Below are 19,601 nucleotides of genomic sequence, written 5' to 3' on the forward strand. Positions count from 1 at the left end.
GCATAGTCCTCCTTACCCTCACTGTGCAGTAGTAACCCAATTTCCCCGTGCAGCTCAGGACCGATCACCCCCAGCTGGTACAGTAACTCCCTTCTTCGCCTGTTGATTCAGAACCCAAAGTAGCCAGGTGGCAGTCTCAACTTGAGTGTAATGGAGTTACTCTTGTGTCCCCTGATGAGAGCATTCCTCCCTTTGAAACTAAGACTTCTAGGCCAGCAAAACTTGACGTCAACAGGGATAGGAAAGAAATGTTTTATCAGAAAATGAATTTATTATTCTTCATTGATTTCCTAAGCAAATAAGAGAAAAACTCTTCTCTTTCTCATTAAAAACATGAAAGGTATCACCATCCATTTAGGCCTAAGCCAGAAAACTTGGAATCATCCTAAATTCTTCCCTTTTGTTATCATTTTAATCTCAGCTATTAGAAAGTCCTATCCATTTTACCTTCCTTCACATCTCTTACTTTTATCTCCTCTACATCCTCATGTCAATCACTGCCTTAGAACAGGCTTCACTTTCATTTACCCAAATTGTAGAAACAATCAACAGTAAACTTTTCCCACCTATCCATCTGCTACTTTTCTGCTAGAGCAAGCTTTTAAAAATCAGACCATCTGTATTGGCTCTAAGTCTCATTAAGTAATTCCCAACTTCTTACCCAGCTGAATTAATTCATCTGTGGTAACAAATCCAAAGTCACATGCTTTAATAAATTAGAGGTTTATTCTTTCTCAGCACTTACGTGATGGCTGTACAATGTCAAGAATCTAGGTTCCTTCTAATTTGTTACTTTTCATCCCCTAGTATATTGCCCTTATCTACATCATCCAAGATGCTTCACCACCATTGTCAGAGCCAGTATGAAAAAGGAAATGGTGAAGAGGAAGATGTGCCCTTCCCTCTAAGGGTATAACCCAGAAGGATGTGCTGGTCATTTTCACTCTCAGCCCATTGGCCAGAGCATGGCTACAAGTTCTAGCTGCAGGAGAATTTGGGAAAGAGAGTCAGTCTTTAGTTTGGCTAGCTTTGTGTCCAGCTAAAAATGAAGAGGCTCAGTTACTGTAGGAAAAGGGGGAATGGCTATTGGAGGAGCATCAGTAGTCTCTGCAGCCCAAGGCATACAAGGTCTCCTGGAGATTGATTCTTGCCTGCTCTTTACCTTGTCTCTTAGTTCCCTCCCTTTCCACTCCTTTCCTGGCTCTCCCTACTCTCTCTCCTCTTTGCTGCAGGCGTGCTGAACTGTTTGCACTTCCAGACATGCTGTGCTGGTGTGTGTTTCTCTGCCTTTCCTCACAGTGCTTCCTTAACCGTAGATGTCCTTGCCACCCATTTCCCTTATCTCCAATACACTCCATTGGCCTGGCCACAGAGAATTTGTCTTTCAGGACTTAATTTAAGCATCATCTATTGTATAATACCATTACTGGGCAGCAACCCCCCCTTACCCTGGTAGAATTGACCATCCCCTCCTCTGTTGCCTGTGTTACATGCAGATAGACTTCTGTCATTGCACCTTTGGGGACTTATTTACACTTAGATTCTCTTTCTCCTCAATTGTAAACCCTTTGAGGGCAACAGATGACAGTTTGTTTGTATATCCCTTGGAGACACTACATACTAAAAATTTGCAGAATGAGCAAGTAGGTCCATAACAAATTTTCAGGGCACTGTCCAGACTTTAAAATGTCAGGGTGCACTTTTAAGATATAGCTGGCTACTGTCTTTTTGAATTTTTGTCAGTCCAGATGATAATGTTAGTTCCAACAATATTTGTAATCATCCTATAGTATCTTACTAATTGTTTCCTATTTAGTTTTTAGTTATATTTTAATTCTGAAAGTACTCTCAGAATTAGTTGTGGCATTTTTTCCCCATTAAAAATGAGTGGACTTTTCTGTCTACTAAGTCACAATGTTTATAATTGCTTTTTAACAATTTAGTATATCAGTGACTTGCTGCAGGAGATGTTTTGAAGTGAATTATAATAATACTGACATGATTTCCAAAGCCTGTCCTGAGACCTTCTGAGCACTGCCACTTTAGTGTACTGAATCTAAGATAGATGCCTCAGGATTTATATGATGACTGAAAGAGTCATTTTTGTAAACAGATTCTAAGGCACGATTGCCTTAAATATTCTTACATGGAGAATATTTTTTTCTGCTTTACTGTCTTGAGTAATATCTTTTGTTTTACTTGTAGATTTGATGGTCCTCGAAGATTTGAGGATTTAGGGTCAAGGTGTGAAGGACCGAGACCCAAAGGGCCTCGTTTTGAAGGAAATCGCCCCGATGGGCCAAGACCCAGATATGAAGGTCACCCAACAGAGGGCACTAAAAGCAAATGGGGAATGATTCCCCGGGGGCCAGCATCTCAGTTTTATATTACCCCCAATACATCCCTCAGTCCTCGACAGAGTGGACCACAGTGGAAAGGCCCCAAGCCAGCTTTTGGACAGCAACATCAGCAGCAACCTAAGTCACAAGCAGAACCTCTTTCAGGAAACAAGGAACAATTAGCAGACACCAATAGTAACCAGCAGAAGAATTTTAAAATGCAGTCAGCTACATTTTCCATTGCTGCAGATATAAAGGATGCCAAGGCGGCTCAGTCAAATGAGAATCTAAGCGACTCTCAACAAGAGCCACCTAAAAGCGAAGTCTCGGAAGGGCCCATAGAGGCTTCTAATTGGGACCAGAATTCTCAAAGTATGGAGACTCAAATGGACAAAGCCCAAGCTGTTACTCAGCCCGTATCCCTTGCAAATAAACCTCTACCTTCTCAATCTGCTTTTCCCTCAAAACCAGGGGGGATGGAGGGAGGAGCAGCAGTGACAACGTCATCATCATTAACTGCAGATAATGATTTTAAACCTTTGGGTATTGGTCTGCCCCATTCAGAAAACAGCCAAGAGAAAGGGCTGCCTCGGCCAGATAACAGAGATAATAGGTTAGAAGGCAATCGAGGCAGCAGCTCATCTTACAGAGGTCCTGGGCAAAGCAGAATGGAAGACACACGGGATAAAGGACTAGTAAATAGAGGCCGAGGCCAGGCACTCGGCCGTGGCCCAGGGTTGGTCAAGCAAGAAGACTTTCGTGATAAGATGATGGGTAGAAGAGAAGACAGTCGAGAGAAGATGAATAGAGGAGAAGGAAGCCGAGATAGAGGGTTGATGAGGCCAGGAGGCAGTCGGGAGAAAGTGCCAGGTGGTCTGCAAGGCAGCCAGGACAGGGGTAGAGCTGGCAGCCGAGAAAGGGGACTACCTCGGAGGGCTGGCAGTCAGGAGAGAGGACCTCCTCGAAGGGCTGGGAGTAGAGAGAGAGTACCACCACGAAGAGCCGGGAGTAGGGAGAGGGGACCACCTCGAGGGCCTGGCAGTAGGGAAAGGGGACTGGGAAGACCAGATTTTGGTCGTGACAGAGGTCCATTTAGACCAGAACCAGGAGATGGTGGGGAAAAAATGTATCCATATCACCGAGATGAGCCTCCTAGGGCTCCATGGAACCATGGAGAAGAGAGAGGGCATGAAGAATTCCCATTAGATGGTAGAAATGCTCCAATGGAACGAGAAAGACTCGATGATTGGGATAGAGAAAGATACTGGAGAGAATGTGAACGTGACTATCAAGAAGATACACTAGATCCATATAACAGAGAGGACAGGTTCTCAGCACCACCATCTCGATCTCATGATGGAGATAGACGAGGCCCTTGGTGGGATGATTGGGAGAGAGATCAGGATATGGATGAGGACTACAACAGGGAAATGGACAGGGACTTGGACAGGGATGTGGATCGGATTGGAAGACCCATGGATATGTATGATAGAAATTTGGATAATGAGTGGGACAGAGATTATGGGAGACCACTGGATGAACAAGAATCACAGTTTCGTGAACGGGATATTCCATCTCTTCCACCTTTACCACCCCTTCCACCTCTTCCACCTTTGGATAGATATCGGGATGATAGATGGAGAGAAGAAAGAAATCGAGACCATGGGTATGATCGAGATTTTCGCGATAGGGGTGAGTTGAGGATCCGAGAGTATCCAGAAAGAGGAGATACATGGCGGGAAAAGCGAGATTATATCCCTGACAGAATGGACTGGGAAAGAGAACGGTTGTCAGACAGATGGTACCCATCTGATGTGGATAGACATTCCCCCATGGCGGAACATATGCCCTCCTCGCATCATTCTTCTGAAATTATGGGGTCGGATACAAACTTAGACTCTGACCAAGGCCTTGGAGGGGTAATGGTTCTCAGTCAGAGGCAGCACGAAATCATTTTGAAAGCTGCACAAGAACTGAAAATGCTTCGGTAAGTTGACTACTTAAGATCATTTCTTTTAGTCAAAACCACGTTCAGACTGCTCTTTTAAAGTGATGTGATTATTTGAATGGAATCATTTTGCTTCAAGTTCTTATCTTGTAATTTTAATTTGTAACCTGGCCATTCAGTGCTGTTTTAGGGTTAGGATATGTATTTAGGAACTATGTTAATTGTAAGCTTATGTCCTGAAATGTGAAAATTTGATAGCCACTCTTGGCTTTTATAGATGTGTTGCTGACATACCATATACTTGTGCATGTTTCAAGTGTCAAACTTCAACTCTCCAGTGCTCTGGACTTCACAGAGCTCATATGTAACATTTTTTTTTCCAGGAGGCATTTTGTTCTTTGGTATTAGATCTGATAGACTTCATATTCACTAATCTTTGATAAAACTCTGGAAAGTGCTGTAAGGTTTTTCTCTGTTGAAGCTAAGAATGGTTTACCTGAAAGCGTCCTCAGATTTGTCTAACCATTGATACTTTCTCTCTGGGGTGTTTTATCTTTCCTTATAACTAGAAGCAGATATCTCCACTTGAGGATGTTACTTGTTTCTGCATAATCAAATATTTTCTTTGTGAAATGGAGACTAGAACTTGAATTTCTTGATTTACAATCACCTAACTATGTACAAATACTTACATAATGCTTCCCAGGTAGTAGCAATTAAAAAAAAAAAAAAAAGCTAACATTGCATGCTTACTGTGTGCCAGGAACTGTACTGAATTCTTTGTATATATTCATTTAATCCTTAAACCAACTGTATCCTAAGATAAGAATTTAGGAGTCATTCTTAGATTGTAAGCTTTTTGAGTAATTTCTTAGGAATTAACAGTGTTTTGAGAAAATAAATTAATGGTTAGATTTTGATATATTCCAGTGTATTATGTTTCCTTCATTTTTCAATTCTGGTCTACATTTGTGGATTATACCAATTGAAATTATAACTGAAGCTTTATGACTCTGAAAGTATAATGAGGAAAAATACCTGTAGGTCAAGGTGAGAGATCTGGTACCTCAGGCAGCACAGCAGATTTCTGTCTATAGAAGATATGCTCTGAGAGATTGGACTCTTCCAGATTACTCATGAAGAAGATGTAAAAGCATGCTAGAGAACATTTAGTTACTATACTGTTCACTTTTAAGTTATAGACACCTTTAATTTGTGTGCTGGGCACTGTGCTAATAATTTAGTGTGTACTATCTCAGTCCTCCTGTCTCAAATCCTTTTATCTCAAAGGCCTGCAAACATAAGTAGATGTATCCTCCTCGTATCCTTGCTTCACAGATGACACTAAAGCTCAGAGAGGTTAAGTCCACTTGGCTAATCAGTGGCAAACCCAGAATTTGAGTGCAGTCTGTCCCACTCTAAAATCTGTTTTGTTTATGGAGAACACCAAGCTGATTGGTGTTGCTAAGCTGCCCAGGTTTCTTATCCTTTTCTTTTTAAAATTTCCTTTTCATCCATTATTGCTTTATATGGTAATGCTGAATAAAAGGTGCTGCTTCTTCACTGTCCTTTTTTATAAAGCTCTTTCTAGGCAACATTAAACATAATTAAAATATATGAAATGGTGGGTAAGAATTGTCATAGTTGAATACCAGTAAGCTATGTTGTGTTGGTATAAAGTCATAATATGATTTCTATGAGGCAGAAAATAAACTTTTTATATATTTGACCCTCATTTTGTGTCTATTTGAGTTTCTACACCCAATGGGGGGAAAAATTGTAAAAGGTCTGAAGAGGTTATACTATAACCTCTTACACCTGTTTAAGGTGGGCATTGTAAGGAAAAGTTAAAAAAAGGGGGGTGAGGGGGGATTTGACCAGAGATTTGAAGAAAAGCATGAAGAGTTATAGAATTACTCTTTAGGAGTATGAAATGTCATTTTTAAGGGTATAGACTGACATTTGTTCTCACTGTATACAGCAGGGCCATAAACTAAAATATGCACAAGAACCAGACAGGTAACTAAAATGGGTGAAAGTGGGCCAGTATAACTCTACTTACTGAGCGTGGTGAGGATTGTGCCAAACTGATTGATCTAAAGTGGACAGCCACTACTCCAGTCAGTTCATTGTTGACATGTGGGGACGTAGGCCCATTGTTACCAAACCCCTTTAAAGTCTGAATTTATATGTGAAATATTTTGCTTTGTAATAATGGCAGCTAATTCAGATTTTAAAAACTGATGTGAAAGCCCAAAAAAAAACTTTCTAGGCCATATTTGGCCATCATTTTGCAACCTCTGGTCTAGAGCCTTGAAGAGAAAACATAGCAAGAGAACTTTTTCAATGAAAGAAAAACATGACAAGTAGATGATCTTTTAGAATAGGCTCACGAGGCAGATTGTAGACTCTGCCCTTGAAGATCCTTAATAACGTGTAGTCATGTATAGGTTGTAGATGACTGGTCAGTTAGCTGTATGAAGGCAAGAGAGTGTTACCCTGCCCGTGCTCCGTGGCCCTGTAGAGGGTTTTAGAGCAAGGCTTTTAGGGCTCTTTTTTGTTCTCTGATACCAATTGTAGTCACATGCCTTAATGTACCATGGCAATTTTATTTGTTCACAGGGAACAGAAAGAACAGCTTCAGAAGATGAAAGACTTTGGGTCGGAGCCACAGATGCCTGACCATCTGCCGCCCCCGGACGCCAGGTTGCAGAACGCATCTTCAAGGCCTGGAATGTACCCGGTATGGGAAAATGTGTGCTCAGGAAATGAAATGATTCCTACTTTGTATGTTTGGATGTTGTTTGATTTTTTTTTTTCTATTGTAGTAAGTGTAAATTTCCTCTATAAAAAATGTAAATTTGGGGAAAGTAAAAAGCTAATGGTAATTGACCTTTGAAAATCTTTTAAATGTGGTCAGAAGTGTGACAGATGCATTTTTCCCCTAGGTTTTGATAAGTACACCAAGCACACCCGAGTCACATGGCTTCATGTTCACAAAACATTAGACTTTTCCTAATAATCTCTTGTTCAAATAGTCCTATTTTTCATCTGGGCAGTGCAGGGGCTCCCCATGAACCTTGTTCCTGTAAGCCTCCTAGTCTCCCCACCTCCTCGGGCTACTGGTTCCTCAGCCACAGAAGTGATCAAACGTATGCCCCAGTTCAGGCAGTAAAGTTCTGTTAAAGACTTGTTTGATCAAGTTCTCTCTTTGTTTTGCATTTATTTTTGTTGTTATTTGTTGTTTTACCTTTTTTTTTTTTTAAAGATTTTATTTATTTATTTGACAGAGATAGAGACAGCCAGCGAGAGAGGGAACACAAGCAGGGGGAGTGGGAGAGGAAGAAGCAGGCTCCCAGTGGAAGAGCCTGACGTGGGGCTCGATCCCAGAACTCTGGGATCACGCCCTGAGCCGAAGGCAGACGCTTAACGACTGAGCCACCCAGGCGCCCCTATTGTTTTACCTTTAAGCCAGTGATGGGCTTTAAAAATGTTGTCATACAAATAACTTTATAACAACACAGTGAGAGAAAAAGGCTCAAACCATTTCATGAAGTTAACTCTTCATTTTTCAATGTTCCTTTTCATCCTGGTCTAACACATAACACTCATACATAATTGTTAACACCAACGGCCACCATGATGTCACCTCTCCATGTCTCATCTCCCCACTTGTGTGTGCATCCATCTGCATCTGGGTGTCTCCTGTCACTCAGCATATTCAAAGTGGAGCTCATTATCATTCTCCATTAAACTTGTTCTTTCTCCTCATCATCACCTAGTCACCCAAGCTGCAGACCTGAAACTCAGCCTTAACTCTTTCCTTTGTCCTGCCCTTCCATATCCAGTCATTCTGTTGATTGATTTTACTACCTTTTTAATATTGTTCAAATACACTGTCCTGCGCTTCCCCACAACCTCAGTTCTAGCCTTCATCAGCTCTTGCCTGGATTATTTCAGAAACGTCCTTGTTCATCTCCATCTCACTCCCCTCTGACCCATTCTCTATTTTGCTGCTAGAGTGATTATTTTACTGTATTTCAAATTTTGAGGTGTAATTTACATATCATAACTCATTTTAAGCCTATATAGGTTTGAGTTTTGACAAAGATGAAGAAGAACAAAATTTCCATCACCCCAAAAAGTTCTCTAGTGCCATTCTGTACCCCTATGCTTCACTGATGGGACTTCTGGCCAAAATGGACATGCAAAAACATAAATCTCACTATGTTGCATGTGCCCTGGCTTTAGAATGCTGCCCTATTCCCCCATGGCTTTCAGGATAAAATCTAGAGCTCTTCGCATGACCTGAATTGGCCAGACCTCTGCTTACCATTTCTTACCATTACCATCACTCTCCTACACTCTACTTTCCTTCCACATGGAGCTTCTTACAACTCTGAGGTGTGCCAGGCTCTTACCTCTCCATCCCTTTACACATGCATGTTGTTCTCTAAAGCCAGAGTTTCTTTTCTTTCTCTTCTTACCCCCTTCTCCAACTAGTTCATTCTTGATCATTTTTTAGAACTCAGCTCCGTATCTTCTCTTCCACTTGTGTAAGACGGTTGCCTTCACATGTACCCCTGTAACACCTTGTACAAGCCTCTGTCATAGCCATTATCCTTTCGTATTTTGTCTGTTACCTTATCTGTCTTTCCTTCTGGACAGCTCATGGGGCACCTGGGTGGCTGAGTCGGTTGAGCGTCTGCCTTTGGCTCAGGTTGTGATCTCAGGGTCCTGGGATCGAGCCCCATATTGGGGCTCCCTGCTCAGCAGGGAGTCTGCTTCTCCCTCTGTCCCTCCCCCTGCTTGTGCATGCGTGCTTTCTCGCTCTCTCTCTCTCAAATAAATAAATAATTAAAATCTTTAAAAAAAAAATCTAAAATTCCCAAAGTGGGATACTTCAGTTATAGAATAAGGGACATTTTTAATGATTCCTGGAAGACAGCCAGTGGCTCTCAAAAATAGTTGTAGAACATGCATACTAGCCTTGCAAGTGTCAGCTATTTAATATTTTTGGTAGATTTAATAGTTTTAATAAAATGTTTTAATATGCATTTTTGATAATTAGTGAACATGAGTTTTTTTCCATATTAATTGTATTTCTTCTTGTAAAAATTTTATTTTGTTCTTTACCCATTTATCTCTTTGACTCTTGAGGTTTTTCTTACCAATTTATATTATTATTAATGTAGATAGTAATCCTTTCTCATATAAATACTGTAGGGATGTTTTGTTTAATGTATCTATTGCTTTCACTGTGTAGTGTGAAAAAAAGACTTCTTTTATTTATAAACACAGCCCTAAGAGTTCTTAAGATATTTGAAACAGGCCTGGATAGCTCCAGACACAATAGTTTTTGTCTTATGTTGGCATTTTCTTGAAGTTTAAAATGCCATAATCGAATGTGTACCCTTAGGTAGTAACCCTTTGTCTTTAACTGCAGCTTGTAGTGATCGCTAGTTAAACAGCGTTCCTTATGTGTTGGCCAAATCCATTTTGTTACTCAAAAAGTTTGTTTTTAAAGTACAGCCCATACATAAGTAGATACGTAAGTAATATATATTGTTGGCTGGTCTATATAAGGTCTAAAATAGTTGTCAGTGAAGAATAAACAAACCAGAAACAACAAACTAAGAGAAAAGTGTAGTGAGCATTTGAATCAAGCTTACAAAGATTAAAATACAATTTGACAGTTGTTCCATGATTCATTGTTTGCATATATCATGGAGCACTACATCAAAAGCTAATGATGTACTGTATGGTGACTAACATATCATAATAATAAAAAAATTTTTTCACAGTTGGGTTTCAGTATTGAATAGATAGAACCTATCTGTCAAGAGGTTCTATCTCTTTAATACACATTTCTGTTGACATTTGGTGATTGCTTTGGGAAAACAAATGTAAACATTGCATGCTACAGTGGCACTTCCTCTTGGAGAGGTTACTAGATGTCCTATTCAGTTTCTTTGTTTTGTTGTTTCCTGGTGTTGATGTTGTATGTTGGTACCAATCTTGCCACAAACTACTCCAGTCAACCAGACAACTGAATAGAAATGAGGAGGCTAGCTAGAGTTTCTTTCACTGTAAATTCACTCTTCTTGTAGAGATAGGTCACCAGAGTGAGAAAAATATAGTAGAGATTCTTAACCAAGTGGTCAACATCAGAATTATTTGTGGAGGTTTTGTTTTTAACTAATGCTAGGATCTCCCCCCTACAAAAATTCAGTAGGTGTGGGGTGGATCTGGGACATTTATATCTAAGTGGCTAACTCCCTAATTTTTTAGGAAGGAGAAAAAAGAGAGGGTGGTACATTGCGGGGGAGGGGATGATAGTGTTGAGGACAAGTTTTTTTAAGTGGGAATTTTATTTGTACTTAAACCTATAAACCAACCAACTGGTACTATTATCATAATACATTAAAATATAAAACATCCTTCTGCAAATACTAGAATAATGAACAAATTAGGAGTTATAGTAAAACAACACAAGGGGCAGAGGAAATTCATGAAGCACGTTATAACTTAACCCTTCACCATAACAATTGAGGTTATTAAAGCCTCACAATATCAGAAAATACAAATAATCCTTCATCACACCCCTTTGTATTTTTACTTCCTATTCTTGAGGTTAGAATCTAGAGCCTAAAGACATCAAATTAGTATTGTATCTAGTTATCTATAGCCAGAAACATGCTGTGTTGTCCCTAGCAGCCAATGCTACTGAAACCTCTTTGATGAGACTCTATTCGTACCCCCTCAATTGACATGATAAGCATAGTGAGAAACAGAATATCAAGGCAGAGATACAGGACCCTAGAAGACAAATCCTGGGAGAGGTAATACAGCCACTCCCCAAACTGAGATCGAATAATAATATACTTGTCACACATCTTCAGGCTGTATGTTCACAGAGTCATTTGGGAATAAATCCATTATTTACTGGGTGCTAAGATACTTAGCAGTTTGCTGTATTACACTATGGCTTTCCCCAGCAGTTTCTAAGATAGACTCCACATTGCTGACCGATGTTGGCTGGAACTGGATCTGGGGCTACAGGGATTCCTCTCCACAGCTGTGGAGCTGATTGTTCCAGGTCTGGTTGTTCCAGGCTTGGGGACACGAGGTCTGACTGTTGCAGGAATGGTTGCTCCATATCGAAAGGTTCCAGGAGTGTTCATCAGTTATCCCTGGTGATTACAAGAGAAGCCTGGGTGTTCTGTTGTTGCTGAGCTGTTCTGAGTCACACTGTTGCTATTTGGCCAGTTCTCTTTCTGCCATCTCTCACATTTCATTCTCTGGTTCTGGAACCAGGTCTTAACTTGCTTATAGCTAACGTTCAGAATGTTGGGAGTTCCTTGGATCTGCTGGAGACTGAGGTATTTCTGTCTCTGAAATCTGTCATTGGGTACAAATAGTTGGGTCTGAGAGAACAGGGTTCTGTTCTTCTGTTTCTTGCCCAGGGCCATGTCTTCCTTCTTCACTCTTCTTTCCTCTATAGAAGCGAGTAGTAGTTTTACTCTGGGACTGGTGGAAGAATCAGGCTGTCCTGAATAAGCAGATCCATGGAGGGAGGAAGAGGAGAGACAGTCTCCATGTGGGGTGTCTCAGCAGATGACATTTGCAAGGATGCATAATTTTCTTCAGGCCCATAAATGTCAGGCATTGGAGAAGAGTCCCTAGAATTGGGTGCTTCAGGGCAAGGTGGACATTGGGGCTGAGCTGGATCTGCACTCCTGTTGCTGAGTTGAAGGTAGAGGGAAGAAAAAACAAAGAGTGAGATTGGTTTGTTTAAGATTTTATTTGTTTATTATTTGAGAGAGAAAGAGAGAGAGAGAGCAGGCAGAGGGACAAAGGGAGAGGGAGAGAATCTCAGTCTCTACTTAGTGTGGAGCTTGACACGGGCTTGATGCCACAACCCTGAGATCATGATCTGAGCCAAAATCAAGAGGGGGCGCCCAACTGATTGAGCCATCTAGGTGCCCAAAGAGCAAGATTGTAAGAAAAGCCCTAGGCTTATGTATCTAGGTGGGAGAGCTTAGAGAATTATTATCTCCAGATGTAAGAATATCAGATGGGATGAAGTGGGTCACCACCGCAGTAGCAAGAGCCAACCAGCCCAATCTAGCAAAAGGTCGAAGACAATTTTTTTTCCTTTTTCTAAATAACCAAATTGAGGTATAATTTACATTGCATAGAATTTGCCCATTTTAAGTGTGTGATTCAGTGATTTTTAATAAATTTTACCAAGTTGTGCAGTTGTCACCATAACCCAGTTGTAGAACATGTTTATTATCCCAGTAAGATCCCTTTTGCCAGTTTGCAGTTAGTCCTCATTCCTACCCCAGGTTCCAGGCAACAATTAATCTACTTTTTGACTCTGTAGATTTGCCTGTCTGGGCATGTCATTTAAATGGAATTCATACAAAATGTGGTCTTTCATGTCTTATAGATAGCCAAATGTTTTCAAAGTTCATCCATGTTGTAACATGAATCAGCACTTCATTTCTTTTTATTACCAAGTAATATTCTATTGTGTGGAGATACCATGTTTTGTTTATCCATTCACCAATTGATAGACATTTGGGTTATTGAATAATGCTGCTGTGAATACTTGTGCAAGGCCTTGGGTGGATACGTTTTTCTTGGATAGATACCTAGGAATGGAATTACAGAGTGTATGGTAAATTTATGTTTAACCTTTTGAGCAACTGTTAAGCTATTTACCAAAGTGGCTGTACCATTTTACATTCCTGTTAGCAATCTAAGAGGGTTCTTGTTTCTCTATATTCTTTTTTTTTTTTTTTAAGATTTTATTTATTTGACAGAGAGAGACACAGCGAGAGAGGGAACACAAGAAGAGGGAGTGGGAGAGGGAGAAGCAGGCTTCCCACTGAGCAGGGAGCCTGAAGCAGGGCTCGATCCCAGGACCCTGGGATCATGACCTGAGCTGAAGGCAGACGCTTAACGACTGAGCCACCCAGGCGCCCCTGTCTCTCTATATTCTTGCCATCATTTGTTACTGTTTTATTAACTATAGCCATTCTACTGGGTATGAGATGGTATCTCATTATGGTTTTAATTTGTATTTCCCTAATGACTAATGATGTTAAACATCTTTTCAAGTACTTATTCTGGTATCTTCTTTGGAGAAATGTTCAAATTTTTTGCCCATATCTTTTTTCTATTGTTTGTCTGATCATTAAGTTCTAAAAATTTTTCATATTCTAAATACAGGTCCTTTATCAGATACATGGATTTGCATATTTCTCTCTGATGTTGTATTTTAAAACACAAAAACTTTTTTTTGAATGACTCCAGTTTATCAACTTTTTCTTTTATGGACGGAGAATAGGATTTTAATTTCTACTGATGTGTGTGAAAACATGATGGTATGCTTATCCACTAAAGCATTTACTCTGTTCTCCAGCCTCCAGGGGCCTATAGGCCACCCCCTCCTATGGGTAAACCACCAGGTTCAATTGTAAGGCCTTCTGTTCCACCAGCAAGATCATCTGTTCCTGTGACCAGGCCGCCTATCCCAATACCACCGCCGCCGCCTCCGCCACCTCCACCTCCACCTCCTCCTCCGGTAATAAAGCCACAAACGTCAGCTGTGGAACAGGAGCGCTGGGACGAAGATTCTTTCTATGGTCTCTGGGATACAAATGATGAACAAGGACTGAATTCAGAATTTAAACCAGAAACTGGAACAATTCCATCTGCTCCAGTGTTACCACCCCCACATGTTCACCCTTCCATTCCCCCTCCTGGCCCCATGCCTATGGGTATGCCACCAATGTCCAAACCACCGCCAGTGCAGCAGACTGTTGATTATGGCCATGGCCGAGGTGAGTGACGGTGACAGGTTTGTATTTGGGATTCTCAAGAAATTGTTAGCTGCCGCTTTGTTGTCTGTAAGCTTCAGTCTTACAGTGTTTTTTCCCTGATTTGGTTCACTAGATATGTCCACTAATAAAGTTGAACAGATACCCTATGGAGAAAGAATAACTTTGCGCCCAGATCCACTACCTGAAAGATCAACTTTTGAGACAGGTGAGAATCCCAGAGAGATCAGTATTTTTTAACCTTTTAGGACCTAATTATCATGTGATTTTCCTTTTGATAAGATTATCTGGGCCTCCCTTTAATATAGTTAAAAGATTCATAAGTTGAATGTAGAACCATAATCTATACTAGTTCTAAAGTTAGATTTGCACCTTTCCGCTTTTATTTCAGCAAAGAGGACGTAACTCTTACCTTGTACTCTTTGTTTTCATAGAGCACACAGGCCAACGTGACCGATATGATAGAGACAGAGACCGTGAGCCTTATTTTGATCGTCAGAGTAATGTCATGGCAGATCATCGAGATTTCAAAAGGGATCGGGAGACACACAGAGACCGAGACCGGGATCGGGGTGTGATTGACTATGACCGGGATCGATTTGATAGAGAACGCCGACCTCGAGATGATAGGTATGTTGTAAACAATATCTTTTGCCAGGTGTACAAACTACCATAGGCTTAAGTTCAGGAAAAGTCATTGTATCTAGAGGAAATTCAGTAAATGATGAATTCTTCTTATACATGTGTATGTATAATTTGAAGACAGAAGAACAGTTCGAGACCAATTTTCAGAAAACTAGATGCTTGAGCTTTGTGAGCTTTAATTCCAGAGAATTAAATGGGAGGTGGAGATAGCCAGTAAGGAAAAGAAATAGTATTGTCAATAAAGGTGCAGTCATTACTTAAGTAGTAGGCAAACAGTGTATTTTTGCAATTCATGAGCTCTTTAGATGTGTGTATGCAAGGCAGATCTAAATGGAAAAGCAGAAAAAAATAAATAAAAATATTGATTATATGTAGCAACTAACTACACATGGAGAAAATTGGGCGGATAGTAATATTGCATTGTAAGACAGAGACCTCCAAATTTTTTTTTTTTATTTTCTAAAGCACTTCCTGTTACATCTTCTAGGACTCAGTCATATCGAGATAAAAAAGACCATTCCTCATCCAGAAGAGGGGGATTTGATAGGCCATCCTATGACCGGAAGTCTGACCGACCAGCCTACGAAGGACCATCCATGTTTGGAGGTATAGCAGCGCCTTATTAACTATGAGGATGTTGAGAATGCAAACCACTGGAGATGTTTGCCACTGTAGCTATGGACTTAAACGTTCAGAATAAAATGTACTCACAGATTTTTCAGAGACGGCAGCATTATTATCAAAAATAGCAGTGTAGGGGCGCCCAGGTGAGTCAGTTGCTTAAGCATCCAACTCTTGATTTCAGCTCAGGTCTTGATCTCAGGGTTGTGAGTTCAAGCCCAGAATTGGGCTCCATGCTGGGTGTAGCGCCTACTTAAATTTTTTTAATTTAAAAATTTAAAAAAAAACAGCAATGTAATTAATGAAAGAAAACATAAATTGGTCTTTTGTATTATTAAAGAAATTTGGAGGGGTGCCTGGGTGGCTCAGTCGTTAAGCATCTGCCTTCGGCTCAGGGCGTGATCCCAGCATTATGGGATTGAGCCCAGCATCGGGCTCCTCCGCTGGGAGCCTGCTTCTTCCTCTCCCATTCCCCCTGCTTGAGTTCCCTCTCTCACTGGCTGTCTCTCTCTCTGTCAAATAAATAAGTAAAATCTTTAAAAAAAAAAATTTTGAAAAACAGAAACAAAATCAGTTAATATCCGACCACCTACCTATAGCACAACTATTATAAATTTGTATATTTCTTCTCATTCTCTTTTCATGTACATATCAATGAAGTTGTAATCAAAGTGTAAGTATAATTTTTTATAATTTTTTAATATGTTAGTCACTATAGAGTACATCCCTAGTTTTTTGTTTTGTTTTTTTTTTTAAAGATTTTATTTATTTATTTGACAGAGACAGAGACAGCCAGCGAGAGAGGGAACACAAACAGGGGGAGTGGGAGAGGAAAGCAGGCCCACAGCAGAGGAGCCTGACGTGGGGCTCGATCCCATAACGCCAGGATCACGCCCTGAGCCGAAGGCAGACGCTTAACCGCTGTGCCACCCAGACACCCCCATCCCTAGTTTTTGATGTAAAGTTCCATGATTCATTACTTGCGTATAACACCCAGTGCACCATGCAATACGTGCCCTCCTTAATACCCATCACCAGCCAATCTCATTCCCCCACCCGCCTCCCCTCTGAAGCCCTCAGTTTGTTTCCCAGAGTCCACAGTCTCTCATGGTTCATTCCCCCTTCTGTTTAACCCCCCCTTTCTTCTTCCCTTTCTTCTCCTACTGATCTTCCTACTTCTTATGTTCCAGAAATGAAAGTGTAAATATAATTTATCATACTTATTCCCAGTGATATTGTACCATATACATTTTTCTATATGTAAACCTATTTTAGTAATGGCTCTATCATATTCCATTGAGTGGATAAAATATAAAACCTTTATTGTTGGACATATAGGTTGCTTTTAGTTTTTCACCAGTATACACTTAAACTAGAAACACATACCTGTTTGTAAAAACAAGCTTTCCTAAGCTGGTGACTCTTATTCATAAAACTGTAAAGCTGAAGTTATAGACAGACTATAAAAAAATCACACTTGGGACTATCCAGCAAAGTGTGTATTATTATTCTTCCATGTCCTTTTGCTTAACTTTTTCCTAAATTTAATACAAACAAAGATGATTTCAGTTTTCTTCAGAACATTCTGTTTGCCTGAAATCATACCTAAATCTTTTTATTTTTTTGATTTTAATAGATTTATATTACTTTAAACTTTCTCTCATTAAGGTTAAAAGTGGCCCCTAAATCATCATGAATTATATTGCCTTAGCATGAATGAAGACAGTTAAAATTTAAAATAATTACCATATAAATAGTAATTTTGTTCAACTGCTTGCATCCTAGGAGAACGAAGAACTTACCCAGAGGAGCGAATGCCCCTGCCAGCTCCTTCACTAAGCCACCAGCCACCTCCAGCTCCACGGGTTGAGAAGAAACCCGAATCTAAGAATGTGGATGATATTTTGAAACCACCTGGCCGAGAGAGCAGACCTGAGAGAGTGAGTCCTATGTAGTTGACTAGCTTTCTTGCAAATCAGAGGCTGATAGGAGATCTTTTTAATATCCTGAGCAGAATTTCTCCACTTTTCTGTGACTTTTCTGTAATATCAGATTCAAGGCGTCTTACCATCTCCAAATCATCATATTTAAGAAATTAAGAAGTTAGAATTCAAGAAATTAGGGATTACTTGCTTGGCAAAAAAAAGATGTTGAAGACTTTAGAAAACAGTTCATAAGAGGTCCGTTAATTGCTCCGTTATTTTGAAGTAGGGGAAAGTAGATTTGGTTTTATGCCATGTGAAACAAAAAGAGGGAGAATTAGGAGACTTGATTTGCTTGGGTTTATTTTCCTAGTGACCTCCAAACATGTATGTTCTTTTTTTTTTTTTTTAAGTTTTTGTTTTCATTCCAGTTAGTTAACACAGTGCTACATTAGTTTCAGGTGTACAATATAGTGATTCAACACTTCCATACAACACCCAGTGCTCATCAGAACAAGTACACTCCTTAATCCCCATCACCTGTTTAACCCATCAGTTTGTTCTCTATACTTAAGTCTATATATTGATTTGTTTCTCTCTCTCTCTCTTTTTTTACCTTTGCTCATGTTTCTTAAATTCTGCGTATGAGTGAAATCATATGGTATTTGTCTTTCTCTGACTTGTTTCACTTAACATTGTGCTCTTTCCATTCATGTCATTGTAAATGGCAAGATTTCTTCTTTTTATGGCTAAATAATATTCTATTATATATATGTGCCACATCTTCTTTTTACACTCATCTATTGATGGATATTTGGGCTGCTTCTATATTTTGGCTATTGTAAATAATGCTGCTATAAACACAGGGGTGCATGTATCCCTTTTTATTAGGTTTTTTTTATTCTTTGGGTGAACATCCAGTAGTGCGAGTGCTGGATCACAGGGTAGTTGTAATTTTAACTTTTGAGGATCCTCTGTACTGTTTTCCACGGTGGCTGCACCAGTTTGCATCCCCACCAACAGTGCACACGGGTTCCTTTTCCTCCACATCCTCACCAACACCTGTTGTTTCTTGTGTTGTTGATTTTAGCCAGTCTGACAGGTGTCAGATGTATACATTCTTAAGTTTATATTGCAAAATAGTTAGATTCTGTTTCAGTAAACTGATACTAGAGATTTCCATCAGGTATTTTGACTACATCTGACTGCACAAATCACTGTTGTAAAGTTTATTTCATCTATTTTTAGTACAGTTATTCCAGCTTTCCTGTGGTTGCTCGTGTGCATGATTTATCTTTTTCATCCTTTTATTTTCAGTCTGTTTGTCTTTGAATCTAAAGTATGTCTCCTTTAGGCAGCACAGCATATAGTTGGATCATGTTTTTTAATGCAGTCTGACAACTTCTGCCTTTAAATTGGGTTGTTTAATCTACTCACATTTTAATATTGTTATTGATACAGTTAGCTTAATTCCATTTTGGGGTTGTTCCGTTGCATAGAAATACAACTGACTTTTGTATATTGACCTTATATCCTCCAACATTGCTAAACTCATTTATCTTAATTAATTTTTAGTGGATTCCCTAGGATTTTCTATATACAAGATCATGTCATCTGCAGATAGGGAAGGTTTTACTTCTTCCTTTCCGATCTGAATGCCTTTTATTTCTTTTTTTTTTTTTTTTGCCTAGTTGCCCTGGCTAGAACCTCCAGTACAGTGTTGAATAGATGTGGTGAGAGTAGGCATCCTTGTTTATTCTTGATCTTAGAAAACTTTCAGTATTTCACCATTAAGTGTGATGTTAGCTTTGGGTTTTCAGTAGATGCCCTTTATTAGGTTGAAAAGGTTCCCTTCCATTCCTAATTTGTGGAATGTTTTTATGATGAAATGATGTTGGATTTTGTTGAATGCTTTTCCTGCATCAATTGAGATTTTTGTGATTTTTGTTTTTTCATGTGTGTGATTTTATTCTTTTGCATGTGATTTTTGTTTTTTTATTCTATTGATAATGATATATTGATTATAGTACTTGGTTCTTAGATGTTAATTTGCATCCCTGGGATAAATCCCATTTAGTCATGGTGTATAATTCTTTTTACATGTCGCTGGATTCCCTTTGCCAGTATTTTGTTGGGGATTTTTGCATCCATATTCATAAGAGATAATCTGTAGTTTTCTTGTGATGTTTTTGACAGGTTTTGGTGTTTTGGTTTTAGGGCATCTGCTTGATTTGAAATGCTGGACTCACAAAATGAGTAGGGAGTTGTTCCTTCC

The 19,601-nt window shown here is 39.7% G+C and overlaps 1 protein-coding gene and 1 pseudogene across 3 annotated transcripts in view; one reads left to right on the forward strand and one right to left on the reverse strand.

Annotated features, from left to right (window-relative positions):
• YLPM1 (YLP motif containing 1) overlaps positions 1-19,601 on the forward strand; it is a 74,643-nt gene that overhangs the window by 27,352 nt on the left and 27,690 nt on the right. For 2 of the 3 annotated variants that reach the window (XR_004620496.1, XM_011219052.3), the window contains exons 5-11: positions 2,206-4,326; positions 6,910-7,030; positions 13,721-14,141; positions 14,254-14,346; positions 14,573-14,768; positions 15,271-15,389; positions 17,190-17,344. Coding sequence is in view for 2 of the 3 variants with exons in the window: in XM_011219052.3 (XP_011217354.2) it covers positions 2,206-4,326; positions 6,910-7,030; positions 13,721-14,141; positions 14,254-14,346; positions 14,573-14,768; positions 15,271-15,389; positions 17,190-17,344 (3,226 nt within the window). In the remaining variant the exon portion in view is untranslated. The remainder of the gene's footprint in view (positions 1-2,205; positions 4,327-6,909; positions 7,031-13,720; positions 14,142-14,253; positions 14,347-14,572; positions 14,769-15,270; positions 15,390-17,189; positions 17,345-19,601) is intronic. The other variant, XM_034643296.1, reaches the window with a different exon arrangement.
• LOC105235583 lies at positions 11,176-13,034 on the reverse strand (annotated as a pseudogene).

This window comes from Ailuropoda melanoleuca, chromosome 14, assembly GCF_002007445.2.
Source record: "Ailuropoda melanoleuca isolate Jingjing chromosome 14, ASM200744v2, whole genome shotgun sequence".
In the NCBI taxonomy this organism is placed as follows: Eukaryota; Metazoa; Chordata; class Mammalia; order Carnivora; family Ursidae; genus Ailuropoda; species Ailuropoda melanoleuca.